At 59.0% G+C, this 24,852-nt stretch overlaps 1 protein-coding gene across 1 annotated transcript in view; it reads left to right on the forward strand.

The window, feature by feature from the left end:
- GLI2 (GLI family zinc finger 2) overlaps positions 1 to 24,852 on the forward strand; it is a 231,884-nt gene that overhangs the window by 173,562 nt on the left and 33,470 nt on the right. The window contains exons 3-4 of the mRNA XM_036320640.1: positions 6,332 to 6,437; positions 24,593 to 24,795. Coding sequence (XP_036176533.1) covers positions 6,332 to 6,437; positions 24,593 to 24,795 — 309 coding nt within the window. The remainder of the gene's footprint in view (positions 1 to 6,331; positions 6,438 to 24,592; positions 24,796 to 24,852) is intronic.

Here is a 24,852-nt window from a genome sequence, read left to right on the forward strand (position 1 = left end):
GCGATCAAAACCAAATGTGCATTCTTTCAGGGGGTCGGGCAGCCACAGAAAAGCCCCAGCTCAGAGTCTCTCCCTCGGAACTTAAAGAGAGCCGTGCCGAGAGCCGGCATGTGGTGTGTCCTCCCCTCTGCCTGAAGGATTCCAGGCTGGGATTTTTGTTTAACTTGGAAAAAGAGCCCACAATGAGAACAACTTGTGGAAGGGTCTCCTTCCGCATGTCACCGAAGGCAGCTCTTGTTCTTGCTCATCCTCTTGGTCCTGGGCTGTTGGCAGTGACTGCCCGCCGAGTCCACCATGGCGTCTCCCCCGGGGCCTGGCCCAGGGGCCCAGGCTAAGCAGCTGCCTCTGGAAGGTTCCTTCAGGGGGTCGGGGACAGGCCTTGCTGGTCTGAAAGGTTCTCAAGCCTCAGATGCTCCAGGGTCAGCCTTCACCCTCAGTTTACCGGGGGCACAGTTGGTCCCAGAGACGGTTCTGGGGACTGTCTTACAAGTGGCTTCAGTGACAGGCCCTGTGGCTGATGGGCTGAGAGGAGGTAGAGGGCCACTGGGTCAGTGCGTTGTACAGATAGGGCCACAAAGACAAAGCAGCACCTGCACCGGAGCCCCTCTGCGCCTGCTCAGGGTCCCTCTGTTGCCTGCTCAGGGTCCCTCCCGCAGCCTGCTCAGGGTCCCTCTGTGGCCTGCTCAGGGCCACTCTGCGCCTGCTCAGGGTCCCTCTGTGGCCTGCTCAGGGTCCCTCCCGCAGCCTGCTCAGGGTCCCTCCCGTGGCCTGCTCGAGGTCCCTCCCACAGTCTGCTCAGGGTCCCTCCCACAGTCTGCTCAGGGTCCCTCCCGTGGCTGCTCGGGTCCCTCCTGTGGCCTGCTCAGGGTCCCTCCCACAGTCTGCTCAGGGTCCCTCCCGTGGCCTGCTCAGGGTCCCTCTGTGGCCTGCTCAGGGTCCCTCCCACAGTCTGCTCAGGGTCCCTCTGCGCCTGCTCAGGGTCCCTCTGTGGCCTGCTCAGGGTCCCTCCCGCAGCCTGCTCAGGGTCCCTCCCACAGTCTGCTCAGGGTCCCTCCCGTGGCCTGCTCGAGGTCCCTCCCACAGTCTGCTCAGGGTCCCTCCCGTGGCCTGCTCAGGGTCCCTCCCGTGGCTGCTCGGGTCCCTCCTGTGGCCTGCTCAGGGTCCCTCCCACAGTCTGCTCAGGGTCCCTCTGTGGCCTGCTCAGGGTCCCTCCCACAGTCTGCTCAGGGTCCCTCTGCGCCTGCTCAGGGTCCCTCTGTGGCCTGCTCAGGGTCCCTCCCATGGCCTGCTCGAGGTCCCTCCCACAGTCTGCTCAGGGTCCCTCCCACAGTCTGCTCAGGGTCCCTCCCGTGGCCTGCTCAGGGTCCCTCTGTGGCCTGCTCAGGGTCCCTCCCACAGTCTGCTCAGGGTCCCTCTGCGCCTGCTCAGGGTCCCTCTGTGGCCTGCTCAGGGTCCCTCCCGCAGCCTGCTCAGGGTCCCTCCCACAGTCTGCTCAGGGTCCCTCCCGTGGCCTGCTCAGGGTCCCTCTGTGGCCTGCTCAGGGTCCCTCCCACAGTCTGCTCAGGGTCCCTCTGCGCCTGCTCAGGGTCCCTCTGTGGCCTGCTCAGGGTCCCTCCCGTGGCCTGCTCGAGGTCCCTTCCGCAGCCTGCTCAGGGTCCCTCCCACAGTCTGCTCAGGGTCCCTCCCGTGGCTGCTCGGGTCCCTCCCGTGGCCTGCTCAGGGTCCCTCCCGTGGCCTGCTCAGGGTCCTTCCCATAGTCTGCTCAGGGTCCCTCCCGTGGCTGCTCGGGTCCCTCCCGTGGCCTGTTCAGGTCCCTCGGGACGCCTTGGTGTGTCCCTGGCTGAGACAGGTGTGGCCCTTTCCCGGAGGCGTGGTGACCGCTCACAAATAGCAGGACTGTCTGGTAAGAAGGAAATTAGAGCTCACCCAATCCTCATTGTGCAGATGGCTAATGGGAGACTCAGAAAAGGGGACATAATTTCTCCCAAGTCCCATGGTCACTAGTGGCAGGGCCCATCTGGGATTCCTGGCCAAGGCGCATGCCAGCCCCACACCACCTGGCCTGCTCCTGCTCAGAACCCTTCTCCCCTCACCCCACCCTTGCATCCAAAATAATCTGAGTCCTTCCCACAACACGACCAGGCTTATGGGACCTTCTTCCCTGTCTCTCTCACCTCCACCCTCTGCTCCTGGCGCCGACATCCTGAGTCTTCCCTTTGCACTTGCCATCCCCCCGCCTGGTGCACCTGTCCTGCGGGAGCCCTTACTCCCGCCCACATCCCACCCCCTCTCTGCCCCATGCCCAGCCCGTTTCCTCTGAGCTTCGCCATCCCTGACATTATGGTGTAAATATATTTGCTAGTTTGTTCACGGCTTGTGTCCTCGGGAGAGCTGCACGGCTCTGTGAAGGTGGCACCGCGGCTGCCGTCACTGCACTGCTCCAGGGCCCTAGAGCATTGCCTGCTCAGAGCATGCCCAGATACCAGGCAGGTGAATGAGTGGATAAAGGAGTGAGCTAAGGAAGGAAGGGATGAGTGGTTACTGCTACCTGCCTGCTGCCAGGCTTAGCCTCCTGCTGTGAACGGACTGGTCCCTCTGAAGGTGGGCAGGCCCACGTCCATCCGCCCTGGGGCCACCCCAGGGGCTACGAGTGGATGTGAGTCCTCGGAGACCCTGCTGCTGAGGGCCTCCTGGGTGCTGGCTGCTGGCAGCACCTAGGGCTCCATGGGGGGAGCCGGTGGAGCCACGAGCTACCTGGCCGTTGCTCTCCATGTGCTTCCTGGCAAGAAAAGGATCCTTGGTGCCTTAGCAAAGGCCCAGGAGGCCGCGGGCTTCACTGAGATGAGTGCCTGTGGCACTTCCCCTGCCTGACCCGGTGGGCACTGGGCCACACCTAAGCTGCCGACTGACCTAACACATCAATGCCTGAATGGGTGAACCGCTAACACGTGTTCCCAGGCTCCTTCTGAGGACGCCAAGTGGTAACAAGAGGGCAAAGGGCTGTGGCCAGAGCCCCTGCTGCCTGCTCATCCCATGGGCGTCAGCTGCTTGGAGGGCAGCAGAGGTGCCCAGGCCCTGCCCTGCCCCTCTGACTCGAGAAAGAGAAAGCCGCTTCCCATGTCACCTCCACAGCTGTTACCCCAGGGACCGGCCAAAAAGAGGGAGCAGCCCCGACTGAGGCGGGACTCTGGATGGCTGTCCCTCACGCCTCCTCCCAGAAGCCCAGGCTCCTCCTCCCCAACACACACAGGCACATATACACAGGCACATACACACAGGCACACAGGCACACACACATACACACAGGGACACACACAGGCACACAGGCACATACACACACAGGCACACGTGCACATACACACAGGCACATACACACAGGCACACACGCACGTACACCAGGCACACACGCACATACACACAGGCACATACACAGAGGCACACACGCACATACACACAGGGACAAACACACAGGCACACACGCACATGCACACAGGCACACACACAGGCACACACGCACATACACACAGGCACACGCACATACACACTGGCACAGGCACACAGGCACACATACACATACACACTGGCACACACACAGGCACACAGGCACATACACATACACACAGGCACACAGGCACATACACACAGGCACACAGGCACACAGGCACACACACACGGGCACACAGGCACATATACACTGGCACACACACATACACACAGGCACACAGGCACATACACACAGGCACACACACACATACACACACAGGCACATACACAGAGGCACACACGCACATACACACAGGGACAAACACACAGGCACACATGCACATGCACTCGGGCACACGCACATACACACTGGCACATGCACACAGGCACACATACACATACACACTGGCACACACACAGGCACACAGGCACACAGGCACATACACAAGGCACACGCTCACATGCACACACTCACAGGTACACACGCACAGGCACATACACACAGGCGCACACACATACACGCAGGCACATGCACAGCCTGGTTTGGTGGAGCGGCAGGTCAGCCTGGGCGCCACTCCAGTTCACGTTTGCCTGGGAAACTAGCACACGCACGTCATCCCTGTGGCGGCTGGAGCTCTTTAGACCTGAACAAGCTGCATTAATCTTGACACATCCCTGCTCACAGCTGCTTAGGTGGGGCCTGGTCGGGGTGGGCTGGGGGAATCTGATATTGCATTAAGGGACCCCCTTCAACCCTGTCGGTGGAACTCTGGGTTGAAAAGGACACACAGGTGCTGGGGGTGGAGAGCGGGACACCAGGAATTCTGGGGTGAGTGCAGCTTGAGGTTGCTGTGAAGACCTAGGAGTTGATACTCACAAAGCGCTTAGAACAGGCCCGATACTGTATGCATTTGCTAAATACAGTGGGTGAGCAAGGCGGGGACAGGAGGCCCAGGCACTCCCCTTGCATCAGGGCTGCCTCTGAGTGTTCATTAATGCTGGGCAGAGGGAAGAGCTATGACCAGCTGTCCAGGGCCCTGGACTCTCCTGGCTCTGCCATCTTTCAGCCCCGTGACTGAGCTGAAATCACCCTTGGCCTCCATTTTCTCATCTGTGAAATGGGTGCAATAACACCCACCCTGGCTGCCCCGGGGGGCTTTTGGAAATGCAGGGAAACATTTGTTAACAGTGCTGTGGTTCGGTCTGCCTGGCCGCATTGAAGAAACCATACAGGCCCTTTCCTGCACCTCTGGCACCTCTGTGGAGGTGGCACTGCTTCCCTGCTGGGCTCCCCGAGGGTTCCCGAAGCCCAATGTGTCCCCGTGTGGAAGCAGGAGGCTCTGGCCTCTGTTATTAGAGGCCAGTTCCCCTGTGAGCCCAAGATTTCTGGAGTCTGGGAGATTGATTTAATCAGGGTGAGAAATTGGTTTTCTTTGTCCCAAGTCCCCATGGAAGATGCCAGTATTGTGGAATTACGAAGATAAAATTGAATATGTAAAAATTAAGCTTAAAATGTCAGGAGAAAAGTTTTAACTCTTGTTAAGAGTTCAGAGCATTCAAACCAAGTGTCCCTCGAGGGATGAATGGATGGCCAGACGTGGCCTCCCCTTCGGACACAGGGTACGATGGATGAGCACTGAGGACATGACGCTTCGTGAGATACACCGGGCACGAGGGCACAAGTACTGTAGAGGGGCCTGGAGTAGCCGCATTCATAGAGACAGAAGCTAGGAAGGTGGTCGCCTGGCCAGGGTGGGGAGATGGGGGTTGTGTGAGGGGCCCCGGGATTCAGCTGGGGAAGATGGAAAGTCCCCTGATGGGTGGTGGTGGTGGTTGCACAGAAATGTGAACGTGCTTACCTGTGCTGTGCACTCAGGCATGGTTAAAATGGTAAGTGTCCTGTTGTATGTATTTTACCACAGTAAAATCAGAGAGGGCAGTGTTTACAGAGCAGTCCCAGAGTCTGCACGTGAGCAGCAGTGTCTGTGCGCCTTTATTAGGGCAGGCCCGGCGGGCTGCTGCCCCGCGTGCGTGGAAGACAAACGGCCGCGGCTCAAAGCCAGCCAGCAGGTCAGCCTCACCGCTGACTCCCACTGGCCAGGCCTTCCGCGTGAGTGAGTCCGCGGAGAAGTCTCCACGCCTTAGCCCTTTCTCCAGTCTAACTACTTTTTAAAGAGGCTTGTTTTCCTGGCACCTATAATTACGTTTGCCTCCAGGGTACCCAGGAATTTTTTCTTAATAAGCAAAGAGCATCCTACAATTACCATGATGATTTGCTGAGGGCAGGCCAAGTGCAGACAGGGGCTGACTCACCTCTGGAGACTGATGCTCACGCGTTGGCATTTACAGCTCGGAGGCCCCGCCAGCGCGCTTAGGGTCAGTAATTAATGGCAAGAGCTGGGGAATTAACATGCCCGCATAGGTGTCTGCTGGCTGCAGCGGAGCGGGCCCTGGCTTCACAGAGCTCCGGGTGACCGTGGCTGGCGTGGGTGCTGTCACCCAGGGCTCCTGGAGCCACACAGCCAAGGCCGGGATGGGCAGAAGCCTGTCGGCTCCGTCAGCCCTGATTTGCGGCCCAGCCTGTAATCTCCCCGAGTTCAAAGAGCGCTTAGCTGCTTGTCTTTGTCAAGAGCGCGGTTGGGGATCTTTTATGTGAGTGATGTAGGTTCCCCGGCTGACTTTGATTATTTATTCATCCCCCTTCGTGGGTGTGTGATAGCTGGGCACCCCGGAGCCCCCCGTCCTGACTGCTTTTGCTCTGAAATTCATTGAGCTTTAAAGCCCTTTGAAAATGGCTTCTCCAGGGAGGGGCAAGGTTTTGAAGTCCTGTCTCTCTCCCCCTGTACAGTGCCGCAGCACCTTTTGCCACCGTTCCATGCTCCCTTACCGATTGACATGAGACACCAGGAGGGAAGGTACCATTACGAGCCTCACTCTGCCCACGGCGTGCACGGGTAAGTTCTGCCCTCGGCCCGCCGCCTTGGCGTGCAGCCTCCCCGCACCGGGGAAGCCAGGCTGCCAGCCCCGGCCGCCTCTCCTGCCTCCGTCTTTCTTTTCGGAGTTCCTGATCTGCATCGTCACCTTTGCCACTCATGGGTGCACTGAGCAGGACCCCGAGTGGCTGTGTGGGTGGGATGTGGACACCCAGCTCCCTCTGGTTTCCACCTCACCACTTCCAAGGCTGCCGACTCTCCTGGCGGGTCCATACGCACCTGGGGCTCTGTACCCCGGCAGTGGGAGCCCCTTCAGGCCAAAGGTCCCATAGAGGTATGCTGACCTTCCTTACATGTTGTCCAGGCATAAAAATTCATCGCACCCCTTTTGCTCTCTGAAGTGTCCCGACTTGGACACTGAGTTCCGGGGTCACCCTGCTTATAAGGACAAGCTCAGAGTCAGACTTCGGGGCCTCTTCATGCTCCTGCTTTGAGACCGCAGGTAGGGAGACGCCAGTGCTGTCCCACCACACCCCTTGAGGCCTGTAGCCGATGTCACTTTTCTTGGTCTTTATTACCTGATGAGCCATGCCCATGCTACCCCCGTGTCTGCTTTCAGAAGAGAGGCCACGGTCTTCCCCGCCCCCCAGCATACCTGCTGCTCCCACACCTGCCCGGAGGGGCCTACTGCACAGGACCAGCTGCCCTGTGGCCCCTCTTGACCCAGCCACCTCACCTGCCCACGTGCTGTTTGTGGTTCCAGCACTCACACCCCTGCCGCATGTTCCTGTGTCTAGGCTCCAGCTGCCCAGCCTGCCCAGAATGGCGCACGATTCCCACTGGCCCCGGCCTCCTCCTGGCGTCTCCGCAGATCCTCTAAGCCTCAGCCGAGGAGCACCTCCTCCGGGGGCACTGGGATCCGCACACCGCGTGGGACCCTTCCCTGGATTCCACCGCACTACCGCGCCGTGGGTTCACACCTGCCTCCCAGCAGGCTCTGCCAGTGGCTGGCGCACAGTAGGTCGCACCATCACTGTGTGCTGAGTGCACAGCCCTCCATGCATCCCACCCACTGCTCTCCCGGCTCCCGACCGAGTGGAGGCAGTGAGCACTTGCTGAGCACTCACTACCTTCAAAGCACGCACTCTGCCTGGTTGGGGGCAGGACACTGAGAGGGGACCCGACCTCAGGTGACTCCTGTTCTGGGCACGCATTTCCGTTCCTCCCCGCAGCACATCAAACCTGGGGTTTTTATTTTCTTTTTAAAAATGTATTTTACTTTGGAATAATTTCAGACATATAAAAACAGTTGGAAAAATAGTACAAAGGTTTCCATAATACCCTTCACCACTTCCTCAAATGTGCTAGGAACCAACTTGTGGGTCTTGCCCAGGTCTGGCCAGGTGCCTGCTCATGTCTTTTTTCCCTGGTTTGGGACCCAGCTTTTGCATTTAGTTGTCTTATCTCTATCAGCACCTTTAATCTGGGACGGTCGCTCAGTCTCTCTTCATGACCGTGGCATGTTTGCAGGGGGCAGCCCAGTTACTGCAGGAAACGTCCTCCTGGGCTTGTCTGATGTTGCCTCAGATTAAACTCAGACTTTATGTTTTGGGGAATAATGAGAAAAGCGATGCTGTGCCTTTCCTGCCGGGGCACGCCGAGGGGATACGTCTCACCCTGGATGAGTTGTGATCGCTCAGTTCAGGTGCGTTTCCCCAGTTTGAGGTTGGCCGCTCTGTAATGACGAAGCAGTCACGTTGGTAATGTGTGCATACCCTCCTCCTCCTCACATTGGCACCCCAAACTGCAACCTCCATGGCGGCTCTTGCCGGAAACAGGCGTTACCCGTCTTTGCCAAGTGCCGCCTTTCAGTGCACGTCACTCCTCCCACATTTATCTGCTAGCATGCTCCTGTGAGGAACAGCTAGCTGTGCCTTCTCCCCATTTCTCTTTTCCAAATAAATGCACTGATATTTGTGATGGTCTGTGAGTTATAGTCTCTGGTTATCACTGTTTAGCATGTTGTTCCCATTGTCCCAGATGTGGACATTGTCTCCCTGTCTTCCGACACGTTTCGGCGCATGTGGCTGGTTCTCGTGACGAGGCAGGACCTGCTGCTGCAGCCATGCGCCCACCACAGCCCACCCACCTTGCAGGCCTCGGCTGCTGCCGGGGACTGAGGCCAGTTCCAGCATCTTCGGGGAGATGCGTACATTTGGAGCAAGTGGCTCCCCCGGAAATTGCTCAGTTGGTGGCATCTGCGAACCTAAGCGTGTTAAGGGAGCTGAGTCCCTTCTAGGAGGGTTGTTGGAGTTGCTGATTTTCTGCTCTTGAGACATGTTTGGCTGGTTCGGTGACACGGGTCCTGGGCACAGCAGGTCTGCAGGAAGTGCTTCCCTGCCGGGGTCCCGGGGCTAGTTGTAGGCGTGCTCAGTGAGGAGAGCTCCTGGAGGGGCACCAGCAGGCCCCTCACTGCAGGGGAACATCCCGGCTCACATCTCCCCAAGCTGATAGGAGAAGTCCCCCCAATGGCGAATGCGATTTCTCGGATTAACTCTGACCTATGGCTGTTAAACACTTCCTGTTTCATCTCACTCCTCTCAGCAGCCTGATGAGAGCGCATTTCGTGTCACCCGCTTTACAGGTGCAGGAACTGAGGCTGCACAGAGAGGATAAGTAGCTGGCATGAGGGTCACCCACATAGGGGTGGGGAGTTAGAAATCCCATTCCCGCCCCTGAGCCCTGCCCCTCGGCTGCACACACTGGCCTCTCTCGGGAGCACATGTGTGACTCCAGGACCCCTGAGCAGGTTCCACCGAATCCAAAGAGCACAGACCACCCTTGGTGAGGGCACTGCCCCTGCCTGTTAGGAATGCAGGTGCCCAGGCCCGGACCTGCGGAGTCAGCTCCGGGCAGGGCCACGGTCTGCATGTGCCATGCCTGCTGCAGGTGCAGGTTTGAGACACTGTGCAGGCAGGACCTGGTCGCTGAATGGGGGTCCTAGTGCTGTCCCTCCCTGTGCGAGTGGAGCTGTGGCAGGAGGTCACCCTGCATCTTCTCCAGGCTTCGCCCTCACCAGCTCTGGGCTGGACATGGGCCACATCCGCCCTCTGGGCCTGCCCCCTTCCTAGGCAGGGAGGCGCAGCGTGTGGGCAGAGCACCTGGAGAAGTAGGTGACGATGGCAGGTCGCAGAAGGCCAGCCCGGCCAGTGGCCTGCACAAACGGTCTTGTCCCTCACTGGCCCGGCGGTTCTTCACTTCCCTGGGTAGCTGCAGGGCGCTGCATCTCCTGCTGCTGCTGTGAGGAAGCGCCTCACTCGGTGGGTTAACCAGGGCCGATCTGGTCTCGGAGCTCTGGAGGCCAGAGGACTGGAGGAGTCGGTGCTGGGAGAACCGTTTCCTCCTGGCGGCTCCAGGAGAGAATCCTTTCCTTGGCTCACAGGCCCTGCCTCTCTTCGCGTTGCCTTTCTCCCCGGCTTCTGTCCTCGCGTGGCCATCCTCCTCTGCAGTCCTTTCTCCATCTGCCTCCCTCATTAGGGCACCTGTGATTGCGTTGAGGGCCACGGGACAACCCAGAACGGTCCTGAATTCAACGTCTGCGACGGCTCTTTGCCGCAGAAGCTCCCATTCCCAGGTCCCAGGGCTTAGGACGGGGACCTCTCGGAAAGTTGTTCTCCAGCTCATTTGGGATCACCAGTCCCAGTGGTGAGCCCAGCATCACCACGTACAGTACAGGGCGTGAGGAATTTGTGCCCTGGAGCCGGTCTGCTATTCCCTCGCTTTCCGGTGGCCCTGTGAGGTGGGTTAAATCTGCAGCTCGCAGGTGCAGACACAGGCTCAGAGGTGTCCCCATCCCCATAGGGCATGTCCTGCACAGCCGCTGGGCTTGCTTCTGCTCGAGGTTTGAGGAGCCAAGGAGGGCTGGTCCGTTCACACCCGGCCATGGCAGCAGCACTGTTCCCCGCATCCTGCTGGCCTGGCTTCCTGTGGCCCCACCTTGTCCTCAGGACACTGGGTCCCAGCCAGGCCACAGGGGACGAGGCGACTGCTGCAAAGCCCGCCTTCACCCCTGCCCTCAGTGTCCCAGGTAAGAAACGGGCAGGGCTCAGGAGGAAAGCAGCTCCTGTGGCCCAAGCCCTGTGATTAGTATGGGGGAGCCTGGGGGGGGGCCCGATCCAGAAGCCGCTGTTGTGGCCGCTCCTCCTCCTTGCCAGCAGCAAATGTGCGTAATTACACAAACGTTGCTCAGCAAATGAGGCGCGGTGTCGTCTCCTGTCAGCCCGCCTCGAGGCTCCCGCCTGCGGCTCCGTGCACAGGCCTCTGCGCAGGCACCCGGGGCCTGGTCCACTCTGGCTTTCATGGTCCAGTCACCGCGTGACGGGGCGCCAGTGCCCAGGACCCGGGCAGTGCTCCACCGCGGCCTCCTTGCCCTGCCCGGCCTGCAGGGGCACAGCTGTCCCCAGCCCTGCCAGGCCTATGGGCTTGTACCCTAGCGCTGACCAAGCTGAAGGAATGAGCCTCGGTTTTCTCATCCGTAAAAGGGCATAGTGCACAGTGAGGGTACCTACGCCACCTACCGAGTTACTCTGGGAATTAAATGGGGTAATTTAAGCGAGAGTTTGGAAACATTCCATAGATGCCAATAATGGTTGTTATCACTGTTGCTACTCCATTGGCCTGTCAGAGAAGGAGGTTGTCTGCAGGCACGGGACCTGTGTGGCAGGGGCAGGCCGTGCCATGCCCTTGGACGAACTACTGTCAGTGGCTGTGGCACAGGAAGGTGGGGAGTTGGGCGGAGGAAGTCACCACTGGGGATGAAGAGAGGAGGGTCTCTACCCCAGGAAGGACGTTGTCCTTTCAGCAGCAGGAGGTACAGACCCGACAGGGCCTGCAGAGCTTGCTCATGCTCAGAGCCTTCCAGTAGGGGAACGGCCCTGCCCCTGGACTCCTGGTGCAGCACCTCTTACCTGTAAACCACAGGTGACGGGGAGGCAAATGGCTGGAGGGAGTGTTCTTGCTGGTCAGGCAGAGTTCTCTCGTGACCCCCTCACCCCTCACCCTCACCCCCCGGGACATGCTGCTGAGGCTCCGAGAGCCCTTTCTCAGGGTGAGAAGAAGGCCCCGCGCTCCCCACTGCCTGGAGACTGCCCTTGGAAACTGGCTCGCCCGCGTGTTGTGGGGACCTAGGCTGAGACATGGCAGGGCCTCGGCCAGGCTCCCCGTTCCTCAGTGTCCTGCAAGCGGGAGTGTAGGCTGCCCGGGGCTCGCTTCACTCGTGCGCTGGCCGGGAAGGTGGAGCTCATGTTCCTGGCTCCGGGGTGGGGGCTGACCTTCCACTCCCTGTGTCGCTTGGGTCCTTCCCATCCCAGCCTGCCCGGGGTTTCAGAGAGGACCCATTCCAGCCACTTCCAGCCGGAAGGTTAGAGACCATCTCGTGCCGCAGTTCTCAAACCTGGCTGAGGGTCTGACTGGGGTGTGTCTGAAAGACCCACATTCCCGGGCCCCTGCCCTAGAGCTTCTGGTTCTTTCAGGCTGGGGCGGGGCCTGGGAATCTGCTTTTTCACAGGTGCCCACAGGCTGCCTTGCTCATTCTGTACCCAGGAAAGTGGACCAATGACTTCTGTTGGCTTTGCAGAGTCAGAGCCCGCAGGGCGTGGCTCCAGTGATGAGGACTCTGAAGTAACACCTGGGGGTATTACAAATCCCCTGTTCCTTTCATTACCTATGCCCAGATCCAGTGCCCTCAAGTTGACCAAAATTGATTCATATTCTCAACTTGCAGAAGGAGGTGAGCATTTGGGGTGCGGGTTGGGGAGCAGTGGATAGTGACGTCTCAACCATTGGAAGGACAGTCCCCTCCTCTCTTCTGCTACCGGCTCCATACCTGACCGAGATGTCCATGACCCCCAGCACCTGCCTCGATTCTGGACCCGACCACCACTGACCACTCCCCTGCAGATCAGGAGCTATGGTTGCGGCAGCGGTCACGGCCCAAGGCCACTCTGCTCAGGGGAGGGGAGGGGGCACTTGTTGGGACAGATGGTTCTGGGGCTTACCTCTCAGTTCATGCAAAGTCAACATGCTGACTCCAGCCCTTTAAGGAAAGGGAGGGGACGCCAGCTGGTGGGTGTGAGTACCCACCTCCCACCATCATCCGCACACTTTGTCACACGTGCCAATTACCCAGAGGCCCCTGAGAGCGCTGTGAGGATGCCTGATGCCGGCGCCTGCATATTAATGGGGTGCTTAGCCCTCCCTGTGTGCTCTTAAGAAAGTCGTTTCTTTGCTGTTGCTGGCTGAGCTCGTGAACCTCCAGGCCAGGGCCTTGGAAGATGGCTTTCCCAAGGTCAGTGTTCCGTGAAGACTGTGCGCCGTCGTGAGAGCAGCAAGCACGTTTGCGCAGCCTGTGGCTCACTTGCACTGTCCTGGGCCCGACAGCTCTGTCCTCAGCCAGTCACCGAGGAAGGGGGGGCGGACACCGAAAGATATGTGGGCATTTTCCTCCTTGATTCTTGGCACAACACACCAGGCTCATGGTTCATAGAGCACTGACGTTGTTTGTGGTTTTCAAAAACTTGTGGGAAGATGAGACTTCCAAAGGGCAAGTCCACCTGGCTCCTGGGCCAAGAGGTTGCGTAGGCCTGGGGTCACCCACCAGGGTCTTGTACCACCACCTTCCCCTCCCCGCCTCCCCCTCTCCCCCGGGCTCCTTGCTCTCCTCTGTCTCTAGGGAGCACTCCCTAAAAACCCACTGTGACCGACCACTTCTTCAGAGCAGCTGGACAGCAGGCACACGGAGCCCGGAAACCCTGGGACCAAGCTGTTCGTAGGGCCAATGTGCCAACCTCTGTGGCCATGTGAGGACTGCGTGACAGAGATGCGGGGCCTTGGCTCACAGCGATGTGATGGCCCCCAGAGACCCTCCAGGCAGGCCTTCCCCTCTCTGGGCAGTCACAGCCTCTGGGTCATATCCCCTCCCCTCATCGACACCCTAGGACAGTGATGGCGAGCCTATGACACGCGTGTCAGAGGTGACACGCGAACTCATTTTTTTGGTTGATTTTTCTTTGTTAAATGGCATTTAAATATATAAAATAAATACCAAAAATATAAGTCTTTGTTTTACTATGGTTGCAAATATCAAAAAATTTCTATATGTGACACGGCACCAGAGTTAAGTTAGGGTTTTTCAAAATGCTGACACGCTGAGCTCAAAAGGTTCGCCATCATTGCCCTAGGAGGAGGGCGCATTGCCACTCCGCTTGTCAAGTAGGGAAACCCAGCACAGTGAGGCTGGCTGCCTCCTCCGGCCACAGCCTCCTAGTAAGCAGCACGGCTGGGATGGGAACCTGGGAAATCTGACCCGGAGGCCCACCGCCACCCCGCGCTCCGAGGGCCTCGGCTCCCCGCTCCGGGAAGGTGCGGCACAGACAGCTCATTCATAATGGAGGCTGGCCTGTAAAAGTTTCATGAGGAGCGTGTCTGATAGGCGGCCTGCTCTTTGATCTTGGATGAGTGCTGGCTTCTCGCAGAAGAGACGCTGCCTGGCTCTGGGCTTTAGAGAGAGCCCGTGTGGCCAGCCCAGGGCAGGAGGGGCCCGGATTTAAGCCCACCTTGATGTGCAGAAATGAGGCAGGCCTGGGAGGAGCTGCCCGGTGGAACGGTCCTGCAAGGTGGGAGGTGATCCGCTGGGCCCTCTCCTGTCCTGCTAGGGCCCCCTCGTCTTGGCCATTTCCCATCCCAGCCCCCGGGGATGTCGGCAGAACAGGGTGGGGCAGAGTTCACAACCTGCTGTTTGTCCTGGGGCTGCTGTGTAACCTGCGTGAGACTCGGTGTCCCCACCTCTAAGATGGGGACGCAGCCGCACCCACCTGGGTGGGCGTGAGGCTTAGATGAGTGTGCGAAGCATGCAGAACAGCTTCTGGCACAGAGTGCGCGCCGGACAATCACGTACTTTTCTGGGTCTCGTGTGGACACCAACAGGACACGCCCGTTTCACTCCAGGCACTCTGTTGGGTGCGGGCCGGTGGTACCATATCCAGTCCTCCCGACACCCTGGAATGTGGGCGATGTTCTCCCCAAGTCCTAGAGGAGAAAACTGAGGTTCCCAGCATCGAAGGGCTTCCCACGACCACTCAGCTGGTCAGTGAGCTCGGACCGCACGCTGGCGCTCCTCTGTGCCATGATCGTCGTCAGAGAGGACGGGGCATCGCAGAGCATGATTTAGAGCAACAGTGCCTTACCCCTGCTGGGAAGCATGGAAACACAACAGTAATTAGCCCCAAGGAATGAGTCACTAATGGCAAAATTGCAGGTGTTGGTGGGATACATTGCCCTCTGAGGGGGGTCTCTCCTACTGCCTATGTCCAGGTTGTCCACTCGAGGGAGAAGCCAGCAGCAGTGCCCAGAAAGCACTAGTTTATTCACCTAAGTCGTTGTTGCAGGATTGCTCTGTGTCCCAAGGGCTGTGGCTCAGGGTCACTCCTGCTGTGTTGTGGAATGCGGGAGCAGTGCCCTGCCTGGCCCTGCTGCTGCGCTCTGCAGGCCTCGTTGCTGCAGCCAGCGTCGCTGCGTGGATAACACAGTGCCATGAGGGAGAAATAGGTTGGGCACGTCCTCTCCTTCCAGGAGCTGCGCTTCTGAAACGTGAATGTGACCTGTCCCGCCCAAGCAAAGTAGAAAGAAATTAGTTGTTGCTTAACTCCTGGGGCAGTTCCTGTGGCCATGCCCGCCCAATGCCTATGTGCGCCAGCCTTGTGCCAGGTGCTGGGTGGGGAAACAGGCCCGAGGGAGCACGCCTTGCTGTCCATGAGGATCTCCTGGGCTGGGAGGGGAACGGGGAAGAAATTGGGCCGCTACAGGGTGGTATGCGGGAGAGGGAACCAGGGAGCCCAGGGCACCAGGAAACCAGGGATGGACGGTTCCCCAGCAGAAAGGCCGGGAGGCCTGCCGCTCTCCATCCCCCACAGCCCGGGGCTGCACTGCCTTTGCGGGTTGTCCTTGCTGCATGCCCGTGTGAAAGAGGGGCCTTTTCAAAGTGCACGCCAACAGCCTCAAAGGCCTGGTGAAGTCGGCAGCACCCCACCCTAGACTCTTAGGGATTGTCCAGGGAAGGAAATGCCGCACACCGCTCTGGCCGGCTAGGCCCAGCTGAGGACTCTCAGTGCGGGAGTGTCCCATAGGGGCCTCCCTCCCACGGGCCTCTGCTCTCTGCTTAAACCCCGCCCCCAGCCCCATGCCTCACTCCTACCCTCCTACCCAGGGCTCCCCTTCCAGCACCCTGACATCTGCCCTGCGACACAGGAAACTGACTTTCTGGAAGGCTCCGCTCAGCTCTGCTCAGCCGAGGGCTGTTCTTACAGACAAAGGCCCCCCATTCGTGGAGGTTAGCCCAGGCCACAGGTCACTGCAGAGGGCAATCCGACCGGCTCCCCCAGAGCCTTTCCCCGGGCCGGCCTGCGCCTGCCCGTCCCCCGCCCAGCTCCGCACCAGTCCTCACTCCGCGAGGGGAAAAGACTCTCGGGAACTTCCTCTTGTTTTTAGGTTTGAAAAGCTGATAACCTTCCAATCTTCCTGCTCCAAGGGGTGGGGGTGATAAAGGGTGAGCGATTGAGTTAACCCCTGTTGCCCGTGTGGCTAGATCTTAACCAAGTCCATCTGTATGACCTCCTTTGTAGGCGCAATTTTATAACCTAATTTCCCTACGAAAACATCAGTGTTTACTTAGTAAGAAATCTGCTCTTTGTCAACTGGAAACAGTGATTTCTTTATTGCGGCTCTCCGCAGGGCCTGACAGCCGAAAGCTGGCACTCAGCTCGGGCTGGCGAGCGTGCGGGCTGTGATGGGAACAGGGTGAGCCGAGGGTCGATGGTCCGTGCGTGCACAGATGTGTGTCGGTCACAGAGCAGGCCGGATGGGCGGCTGGGACTGCCCAGAGGGAGCCTGGGCGGCAGACAGCTGGAGCGGCCAAAATGAGCCCCCAGGTGACGAGGGAGGCAACCGCTGAACCCTCCCTCACACGCTCTCCAGCCGCCCACACACTTTCACACCAGGCCTGCGGCCACTCCACTCCCACTCGGAACCCCATCCACTCAGCCACTGCTTGCCCAAAGCCAGCTTCCACGCAGCTGTGCTTTTGTAAAAATTTGGTCTTATTAAATGTCAAAGACATACAAGAGAATAGCAAAAGCACGGTGGAAATATAAAGACATACACCCCCGTGCCCTGCCAGCCCCAGGCCGAGGGGTATGGCAGCACCTCGGAGGTCCCGTGCGCCCCTCCGCTGTCCGGCCCAGCCTCTTCAGTACCACCTCCGGGATTTGGAGCTTGTCGTCCCCTGACCGCTGTAACTTGTCGTCCCCTGACCGCTGTAGCGCCTGCCTGGAGGCGATGCCCCAGCAGCACGTTGTTCAGTGTTGCCTGGTGGGCTGAGCGGAAGTGGGACCGCTGCAGGGGTGTTCCTGCTCTCACGCTGCGCAGCTCCTGCAGACTCGCCCGCTACTGCTGGGATCCCACTTCATCAGACTCGCTGCTCAGTGTTGGCAGGCAGCTGGGATGCGCCTGTGCCTTCGCTCTTTTGAGCATATTGCCGCCGGGTGCTGCTGTTCCACCCTCCGGGCCCCACCAGCGTCTGGGAACGAGACCGCGCGTCAGCGGGGTTGACGTTTTAACCCTCCCAGATGTGCCAGGCCTCTGTTGGTGGCTTTGCTGACCTCACCCCTCCAGCAGGTTGAGGGCTCGGCTCCCTCCACCTCCTTGTTACCAGGATGATGTTATCAACATTTACATTTTTTGCCAAATGGCATCTCCCTGTGATTCTAATTTTCTGCTTCCCTTATTACTGAAGAAGCTGAGCATCCTTTATTTATTGGCCGATAACGTTTCCTTCTTACAAAATGCCTGTCAGCAATTTTAGCCATTTGTCTATGGAATTGTCATTTTCCTATTGATTTGAATAAGCATTTTATGTTGTAAGACTATGCATTCCATGATTAGTTATGTGCGCTGTAAATAATCTCTCGCAGTTTGGGCCTGGTCTCTTTACTCTGGGTGCAGAGAAGTTCCCGTTGTAACGTACCTCATGCTGTTGACATTTGCTTTAGGATTTTCTCCACATATTCTCCTCCTGCCCAGCTATCTGGTCAGAGCTTCAGACCTGGGCTCTGTGAGCTATTCCCCAACATGACCTGCCCTTTGCTCAGCTATTCTGTCTCAGAACACCAGGCCTGCACTACTCAGGCCTTCTTTCTGTTCTTCTCTAAGAGTCTGGGCCCAGCTCAGATGCCGCCTCCTGCAGGAAGCCTTCTCAGATTGCCCCAGCAAAGTGGGTGAATGCTTCCCTCCACCCTTCGCTGTGTCAGCGCCCTTTGTTCTGTTTGCAGGCTGCAGTCGGTGTCCACGCTCTCTTCATAACCCCACAAGCCCCAGCATGCTGATTTTTGTCAAGGCAAACCTGTGGACTGTAGGCTTGGGGGGCTGTAATTCCCTGAGCTCATGGCTGGGCCTGGGGCACCCTGCTCAGCAGTAGCATTGCCACACCCGGGTAGCTTGTCCTCCCCACAGCCTCACGGACTCTCATACGCTCTGCTGAGATCTGTACATGTGTAGCTTCAGGGTGGACCCTGGAAATGTCGGGTGTCCACTCCTGGTGCTGTACTTGTCAGTCAGGTTTGTGACCACCTGCCCAACTTCCTGAGTGTGGAGCCTGGCTGAGTCTCCCTCAGACCCCCAGCCTGCCCCAGTGCCGTCAGCGGCTCGTGCTGAGTGAGCACTGACTTGCGGAGGGAGCAATGGGGGAACATATGCATGAGCAGTGAATGGCAGGCGGGGCCGCATGCTCTCCGGGGTGCCTGCCTGCTGGTTTACGGAGCCTCCTCCACACGGACGGGCGGCCAGTCCTGGAGCAGCGTGCAGACTGACGCAACAAGCGACCTGGCCTCCGGTTTGGGCGGGAGCAGCTCTCCAGGGCTTTCCATAAGAATTCACTGGCATCGTGCAATGGTAGACCCCTGAGGATGTTTTTAAAAGGACTTGATTTCTGGAACTTTTAAAATTAATCTCTGGACAATGTGGAAGCGGCTCGCCAACATACAGTTTCACACATCAAACAAAACCCCCAAAACCAAGCCCCTGGAAGAGGAGCTAGAACTGCGCCCAGGGGAGCCCAGCGGAGCTGTCTTCTGTCTGCTGGGGGGCCCACGGCAACAGGCGCTGCCCGTGCTGCAGGGACGCCCAGGTGACAGCAGGCACGCCTGCCAACCCCCAGCCCTGGCACTAAGGAGCCCTAGCCTGGGGGTGAGCGAGCTCGGTGTGACAAGGCCACCTTCAGGGACTGTTCTCCCAGCGGCCGTGGGCCTATGGCCACCTGCCGGTGTTTCTGAGATGGGGGTGCCTGGCCCCGAGCAGGTTGGCAGCAGCGTAAGCGTCACGCCTGCCCACTCCACCTGCTGATCCCTCTCATGGCCCTGCCATCCTGGTGGGTGGCAGCATCTCAGCCCAAAGGCGGGACCGGTGCGTGCAAGCAAGCCATCCTGGGGGCAGGAGGGTTGGCATGTCGGGGCTGTTTGCAGGGCGCATTCGACTGTGGGGAGTCAGTGACCGTGTAATCCCTGCGGCGGGCGGGAAGGCACGTTCCAGGCCCTGTGTGCGGGGGTGGGGGGCGGGGGTGGGGAGGGGGGGCGGGTGGCGCACAGAGCCTGGAGGCCCTTCCGCAGGAGGGCAGTTTGCCTGCCTTGCCAGCCTGCCTTGATGGAGCACCCATGAGAGCTAGGCTACCCCAAGAAATAGCACCCGGCCCTGCTCTCGGGGAGCTGAGGTGTGGGAAGAAAGGTGACCGTGATAATGAGGGCGAGTCCCGCCTCCCCTCCGAGGGCCTGCGCCACGCCAGACCCCGCGCTCACTCCCGCAGTAGCTCCGACCGGGTCACCGCGGACTCGGCTTACACAGCAGGTCAGTACTCTCTCACGGCTCTGTTGGTTAGGGACCTAAGATCCGTGTCACTGGGCCAAAGCGGACACAGAGGGCCCACTCCTGCCTGCTTCCGGCCCTGCTAACCTGCACGGGAGGCCTTTCCACAAAGCCACCAGGAGGGGCGTCGCCCGGGTACCAGGGTCCTGCCTCCAGCTCCCACCCCTGGGGGGCAGAGCCTGCCCCAGCCCAGCGGCTCCTGCTGAGTCTGGGTGAGTCAGCACCCCTCAGCCCTGCATTGTCTGCCTCTCCAAACAGGCACATGGGTGGGGCCCAGGGCCCGACCCCTGAGCTTCCGTCCCGCCTCTCGAGGTATCGAGGAGCACGTTGGCTCCTGCCCTGGGCCTTGGTTCTGGCTGGGCTATGGTCAGACACCCTCCTTCCTCCACCCACCAAGCAAAGTCTTCCTCTGACTCTTACTCTCAGCCCTGCGGAGACCACGCGTCCTCTAGCAGCGTGTCCCCGTCCCCATCGTCCCAGCTCCAGGGACCTGGGACGCCTGCCTCCCTGGTCTAGGGATGCTCCCTCGGCCCAACCAGGGTGGCCCTGAGAGTACAGGTGGCCGGGGAGGCTCCTCATCACCTGTGCTTTTCCTTTCATCTCCTGGCAAAAATCTCGAGCCAGCACATGGGGAAGGGGCCTGGGACGTGATGTGGGAAGATGTGGCCGGGCCCACTCCTCCACGCTCTGCACTTGCGTTCACTCATCTGTGGAACCTAAGGAAGGGGGCGGCGAGACTGGCTGAGCGCCTACCGAGCACCCAGGGCCACACGGCACTTTCCGCGCTGAGTTCAGCCCATCTCGCTGCGACCCTCGGGCAGGCCCACTGCCCGTCCTGCAGGCACGGGCACAGGCTCGCAGCGGGCCCCACCCAGGGCCACACTCAGTGGCAGAATCCAGAGAGGCCAGGCTTTTCCCACGGTTGTGGGGGCTCCTCGAAGCCTGCACCATCGCGGGGTCAGCATGGGAACCGGCTGAGGTGGCCTCTCACGGCTCTGCTGGTTAGGGACCTCAGATCCGCGTCGCTGGGCCAAGGTGAGCTCCCCCAGGCAGACGCTGAGGCAGAACCTTGGCTCCCAGTGGACGTTGGAGACGTCACAGCACCAAGCCCGACTTCACAGTCAGGAAGGCCAGTGTCCATCCCAGCTCTGCCACTGGGTCGAGTCTGCTTACTGTCCTGAGCCTCAGTTTCCCTCTGTGAAATGGAGACAAGGAGCCTGCTTGCAGTTGGGGGGCTGCATGCACTCATAGTGCAGTGAATGTTCGCAGCTTCCCTGCAGCCGCTTCCCAGAGGCAGCTTCCCCAGGGCAGCGTCCAGTTCAGCTAAAACAGCCGCCAGCCAACGAGGTCTCCACTTGCATTGTCCATTCTTCCCTCCTCCTTGCGAGGCGGGGCCCTGCTGCAGTGCTGCCGCCCGTCACCAGCACGTGCACACAGAGCCAGGAGGTGGTGACTGTTTTTCTTACCCAGAGCCCCCTGCTGTGCCTCATGGCCACTCAGGGACGCCAGCGTGGCTGCCCTCAGCAGCTGTGGGCAGGGCATCCTGCAGGTGGCAGAGCGGACAGGCCGAGGAACTGTCTGCCTCTTCGGATCGCTCTGGGGAGGGGAGGTGTATTGGCCAAGGTTGCCTTGAAAGGCCTTGGCAGTTGCCTAAGACAGAAAAAGTCAGCTTAAACTGCTTTAAACAAACAAAAGTATTGGCTCAGATACTGAAAAGGCCAAGGCACTAGCTTCTGGTGAAGCTGGAGCCATACCCAGGGTTCAGTTCAACACACTGGTCCTCCATCTCTCCACACCGATGTCCCTGTATCATCCTCAGTCTTGGCCTCTCCCCTCACGGTCCCCAGCAGCTCCACACCGACATCCTGCTCACTTAACCCTGTGGACAGAGAGCACTGCCTTCTCGAAGGGCTCAGCCCAAGCTGCTGTCCCAGGTGCCTGGGGACAAGGGATGGTCTCGGTCACATGCCACCCACCCCCCCCCCCAGCAGAAGCGGGAACCTGGGTCCAATACAGATCCAGCCCAAAGCGCCCTCTGGGCTGTGCTCCACCCCCAGGCATCAGCTTCACACACACACATCCTCATATGCCATCCTGTTTTTGGACATGCTGCTTTCTTATAAACTCCTACTCATCCTGCAGAACCCAGCCCAAATTTCACCTTCCCTGAGAAGACTTTCCTCACACTTACAGACACTTAGGGAGTTTGTTCCTCTGCTGGAGCCTTTATCAAACTTCTCACTGCATACCTGATTGGCAGGTCTGCCTCTTCCACGTGGGCTCTGAGAGGGGAGACAGAAGTCCCAGCAGCTCTCTGCGGGGAAATAGGCCCCTCCTGCCACCTTAGAGCCCACCTTCTGCAGCTGGACTGGGCTCCAACCCCCCAGGGAGGCCCCACTGTGGCACATGCTGCACAGGCACCACCCAATCCAGCCTCCTACTTGGGAGAGGCTCACCTGGCTGTGGAGTGGGGTCAGCTCACAGACACCCAGGCTGCCCTGGGCCCGAACATGGCGCTTTAACTCCCCATGTAACCACGGCTTGTCTCACGGGCCTCAGCGTGGTCAGTGGGCTCCACAGGGCAACCCCAGTGCCAGAGGCCTGGGCAGGCCCCCTAGGACCACAGGCTGCTGTGACACAACCCCGACCAGCATCCTGTGGGCCCCGCCCCGAGTGTCTGGGGAAGGAGCAAAGGGTCTGAGAAGGGGGAGCACCTCAACTCTTCCCCTCAGCCTTCCAGAATGTTTACCCCCCACCCCCACCCCAGGTCTGTCCCAAGAGCCTCCCATAGGCATCCTCCCTGCCCCTCGGTGACAGTCTCCTGAGTCTTGTCCTCACACCTGTCCTGTGGTGGGGATGTTAGGTTCCCTTTCCCCCTGGACACACGGCAGCCCCTGCCCTAAGCCCTCTCCTGAGCCCCTCACACTTAGCGCAGTTCCTCGCGTGGACTGGCCTCTGGAGGCGGCCTGTGAAAGGAACAGCTTGAGGCTGCGGCTTACGACTTATCCCAAAGGCTTCCTTCTACCACGCTCAGAGCTCGGCACACAGACGTGCAGCCCTCCCTGGTTTCAAGAATGCCTCTGCGGGATGCCAGCCCCCTGCCAGGTGCAGCATTCAGAGCTACCCGGGACAGGCCCTGCTCCCAGGCAGGACTAGAAGGTGGACCCACCCACCAGGACCGGAGCAGTACATGGGGGGTGGGGGGGAAGGAAGCAGAGCCAGTGCCCAGGAAGGCGCTTCAGGGAGGGTGGATCCCACTGAGGAGGATCCCTGACCTGGGCTTACAGGGGGGACACAGAATTAGCCCAGCGAGGTGCAGAGCGCAGGGAGGCATCTGAGGCCAAGACATGCGGCAGCGTGGAATTGGCCTGGGAGTTCCTTGGATCTGCAGGTCATTGCAATCGCATCCAGGAAAACTAGAAAATAAGGTTGCAGAATGCTTACGTCCAGGCCAGGGAACAGCCTTGAGTAGCGTGTTGGCCCAGCTGTTCAGCCACCTGCAGGGCAGCTGTTTGCTCCTGGTTGGCATTGTGCTGTGAGCACAGTTGCGTGCACTATTGAAAATGCTCTGTGATCTCGGCTCGGCTCCAGCCAGCAGACGTTCTTCCCTCTGAAGCAACCAGTTCTGAAGGTGCCAGCTTTTTGCATCCAACATCAACCCCATGTGAAGACTGAGGGCCCCCCGGGCACTTGTGGGCTTGTCCCTCAAAGTGCAGTGCTGCTGCCGTAACAGCCAGCTGACAGCTGCGTCACCATTTTGGGGACTTTCATCCTCCTGGCCACCCTATGAAATAGATACTGTTTTATCCCCATTTTACAGATGAGGAAACTGAGGCTTGGGGAGGTTAAAGTAATTGCTCAGTTTGAGCTGTTAAAGGCTGAGATTCTAATCCAGGTTTGTGTGATTCTAACACATTCTTTTCTTTGCATTCTGCCAAGTCATAGAGAGACCCTATTCTCTGAAAACATTTGAAAACTGAATTTTGGTGAATTTCATTCCCAAGTGACTTGGTGTGTTTTCTTTAATGGGTGTGTTGGGAGGAGGTGACTGCTCAACGCCCCCGCAGCTCACACGCTGACAGCTGTCTACAGGCCCTGGCGAGCAGGTCTTGTGTAAAGTCCCATCCTCACACTGAGCAGAGCTGGCACCTCCTCGAGGGCCAGCCAGGGGAACGTAGAAATGGGAGGTGGCCATGCCAGCCAGGACCAGAGGAACCAAGGCAGGCCACAGTCGACAGGACATCTGAGAAGGGAGGCTTTGTAGCCTTGGAAGGAATTCGTCTAAGGCAGCGGTTCTCAACCTGTGGGTCGCGACCCTTTTGGGGGTTGAACGACCCTTTCATAGGGGTCGCCTAAGGCCATCAGAAAACACATATATAATGACATATTGTTTTTGTGATTAATCACTATGCTTTAATTATGTTCAATTTGTAACAATGAAAATACATCCTGCATATCAGATGTTTACATGACGATTCATTACAGTAGCAACATTACAGTTATAAGGTAGCAACGAAAATGATTTTATGGTTGGGGGTCACCACAACATGAGGAACTGTATTAAGGTCGCGGCATTAGGAAGGATGAGAACCACTGGTCTAAGGGGAGCTGGAATGATATTCCAAACTTAATTATAGCTCCATTTCAAAGCTCTCCTTGGATCTCGACCTTTTCCTTCACAGCGGATCCCGGCTGAGCGCTTCACACCAGGGACTGCCCACCTGAAGCCGAACTTCTCCTTTGGGGCATCTCCGATTCCTCCTTTTCTCATTTCTGTTAGGAATACGAGCGCTTTGCATCTCCTCCAGCATTAGTATCTCCATGTTCTGTTCCTCACACATTGGCAGAATGCACAGTCATTCATTCAACAAAGATTGATCTGTTACCGCTGTGTATGCAGCCCGGAGCGCACTGGGAGCAATGGCGACCTGCACAGGTGTGCGACCTGCTGAGCCTGTGGCCCAGCAAACCCAGCCGTGTGTGCAGAGAGTTCCACCCCCACACGGGGTGGTGGGGGCAGCCCTCGCCAGCATGCAGGTGCTGCCCTGCACGCACGGGCTGGGTGAGAGTTCGGACTCTTGAAGGGTGACAGCGATGCTGGATACCGGATGACAAGTGCAGATGCCCCATGGGTCCCGCTGCGTGCGGGGCTCCCTGCAGTCCTCCCAGCAGGCCACGCCTCCTTAGAAAGCTCCTCTTTCTCTCTGCAGGCCTCCTGCCCTGAGTGGCAGCCCCGTCATCTCTGACATCTCATTGATCCGGCTTTCCCCCCACCCCGCCGGCCCCGGGGAGTCCCCCTTCAACGCCCCCCACCCGTACGTGAGCCCCCACATGGAGCATTACCTCCGCGCCATGCACAGCAGCCCCACGCTCCCCACGATCTCTGCAGCCAGGGGCCTCAGCCCCGCTGACGGTGAGTAACAGCCCTGTGGTGTCAGGTGGGTACTGGACTTACGGGGTCACTTCCTAA

The sequence above is a fragment of the Myotis myotis genome, unplaced genomic scaffold, assembly GCF_014108235.1.
Source record: "Myotis myotis isolate mMyoMyo1 unplaced genomic scaffold, mMyoMyo1.p scaffold_m19_p_8, whole genome shotgun sequence".
In the NCBI taxonomy this organism is placed as follows: Eukaryota; Metazoa; Chordata; class Mammalia; order Chiroptera; family Vespertilionidae; genus Myotis; species Myotis myotis.